This window comes from Pinus tabuliformis, chromosome 8 (assembly GCF_031772625.1).
Source record: "Pinus tabuliformis cultivar Carrire ecotype Pingquan chromosome 8, CPIR1, whole genome shotgun sequence".
Classification (NCBI taxonomy): Eukaryota; Viridiplantae; Streptophyta; class Pinopsida; order Pinales; family Pinaceae; genus Pinus; species Pinus tabuliformis.
The window spans coordinates 1463905553-1463907984 of record NC_142294.1 but is presented as its reverse complement, the minus strand read 5'-3'; the positions used below and the strand labels follow the sequence as shown (position 1 = coordinate 1463907984).

At 40.8% G+C, this 2432-nt stretch overlaps 1 protein-coding gene across 1 annotated transcript; it reads right to left on the bottom strand.

The window, feature by feature from the left end:
• Window positions 1-1398: 1398 nt before the first annotated feature.
• On the bottom strand, window positions 1399-2206 carry LOC149241330 (17.8 kDa class I heat shock protein-like). Its single transcript, XM_089373935.1, has one exon. It carries the CDS (start codon window positions 2052-2054, stop codon window positions 1578-1580), a length of 477 nt encoding a protein of 158 aa, XP_089230061.1. The 5' UTR covers window positions 2055-2206; the 3' UTR covers window positions 1399-1577.
• Between the last annotated feature and the right edge of the window lie 226 nt (window positions 2207-2432).

The following is a 2432-nucleotide window of genomic DNA, read 5'->3' as shown; positions in this document are numbered from 1 at the left end:
GGTCCTCTCCTTAACAGTCGAGCCTGCTTACGCATCCTTATCAGTCGATCCCCCTAAAGGGTCCTTAACAGTTGAGCCTGCTTACGCATCCTTAACAATCGAGCCTGCTTACGCATCCTGGAAGACATTCTTCCTATTTGTGAGCACCTTTTCTCGCGCATCCCCGTGCCCCCATTCTCACTTCCTTGGGACGAGCCTTCTTACGCATCCTTAACAATCGAGCCTGCTTACGCATCCTGGAAGACATTCTTCCTATTTGTGAGCGCCTTTTCTCGCGCATCCCCGTGCCCCCATTCTCACTTCCTTGGGTAAGGTCCCATCCCCCTCCCCCAGGGTATGCCATTCTCTACCATGGTAGGTTGGTTGCTGTTGCACTGAAGTAATAAAGTAGGGTGGGTCCTCCCTAAAAGCAAGAAGGTCAGGTGGGAAAAGTCCCAATAAGTTGTTCCGGTCGATCCCAAAAGCTATGCCGGTTGGTCCGTGTCGATTTCCATGTTCAAATGATCGACTAAATATCGTATGTAATTCCACCATATGTTACTCTCTGATGAAGAGATAGATTGGGATAAAGAAAGATGGGTAGAGAATATGGGATATAAGAGGATGGTAGATAAGACGGAGATAATAAGATAAGAATATGGATCATAAGAAGGTTATGGGTTGGGAGTTAATAAGATGGGAGTTAAGAAGGAGATAAGAGGATGTGGGGTTAAGACGATGTACGATAAGAGGATTTGAGTTAAGAGGATGGGATAAAAGAATAGTGGGTGCTAATTTGTTACGGCAGTTACGATGAAAAAAAGATTATATGTTTAAAAAAAATAAAAAATTCATTTAAGAATGTAAGATGAAAAAAAAATTATATGTTTAAAAAAAATAAAAAATTCATTTAAGAATGTAAAAAAAATAAAAAATGTTTATGTATGCTTCTTAAACCTACGAAGATAAAAAGTGGTCATAAAAATAAAAAGTGACCATAAACCTAAAGTGACCATAAACCTCAACTGAAATATGTTTTTATTCTCAGCTGAAGAGAGCATTCAGGATAAAAAGTGACCATAAACCTTAAGTAAAATATGTTTTTATTAAAGAGAGCACCAATTTTAAATCACAGACATTTGGAAAAACAAAACACATTTTAGAATGATTTAAACATAAAACTCGAGTATTGCAAAATTTCTTTCCACATTCATTATGTAGAGTTCTTCTCATTAGCTATCAATTTGTAGGAATACATATGAAACATAGGGTTCTTCTCATTAGCTATCGCTCGAAATAGAGAAGCCGGTAGAAACCTTCAAATTTACAAAACTCTGAACATAGGGTGTTTTATCGTTCATATTGTTTGATAGCTCTGAACATGCGAGTTCAAAAATGAAAACCTTTTAGGCATCACAGTTAAAAGCCTGAACCTGCGTCTCCTTCTATTAAAGGACATAGAACACATACAAGCACATTGTAATCGATGGAACAACTGGGATGACGGAGAACCGCTTCCTACACACATCTACACATTATGTAACCTTCCTCTACGGCTACAGCAGGTCTAGTATGACATCTTCATACCGCGTGAGAGGTCAGCCAGAGATCTCGATGGATTTGGGTTGCGGAGGTTGGGGTTCAGGCTGCTTCGGCACTGTCACTGTCAGCACCCCGTTTTCCATGCTCGCCTTTATCTCTTCCACCTTCACATTCTCCGGCAGCCGGAAACGCCGAAGGAATTTTCCACGCGATCGCTCAATGCGGTGCCATTTGTCATTCTTGTGCTCTTCTTCTTTGCTGCGCTCACCGCTTATCTGCAGAACTCTTTGGCCCTCTTCCAACTCTATTTTCACCTCTTCCTTCTTCAAACCTGGAAGATCAGCTTTGAAAATGTGCGCCTCTGGCGTTTCCTTCCAGTCGATCTGAGTATTGGCTACGGCAGAAGTTTCCTTTACAAATTGCCCGGATGGCCCCCCTGTGGCCAGATCTGTGAATGCTTGGAAAGGATCCCATACTTCCAAAGAGAAGGGATCGAATGATCTCCTGCCGAAAAAGCTGGGAATTATCGACATTTTCAACTAGTAATGAATTACTGCAATATATGCGATTGGAATGAATACAGAAATACAACACTCTGATTTCAGTGTTTCGATTTCAAGATCGATCTCGGATTATACAGAAGAGATGTTAGTTTCTATTTTTATAAGACAAGGAAGAACAGTCTAGTGGACTCCATAAGGCAGGTTCCAGAGGGTTCTCAAATTCTCGCAGGATACAGGTGTAAGCTCCAGACCATTCTGAAAGCAACATGTCAATTCTCACTTTGCCTTATTATTGTTATTTGAGCTTATCCATCCAGAATCATCTAATGTAATTATGTATCATTTCTCGAGAACCATCTAGCGTTTCACATTGTTCAAGAAGTATGGCCTACGGTCATATGGCGGTCA

What these genes read in the sequence shown, in the direction of transcription:
- LOC149241330 (XM_089373935.1), bottom strand. Translation starts at nt 2,054, where the DNA reads ATGTCGATAATTCCCAGCTTTTTCGGCAGGAGATCATTCGATCCCTTC.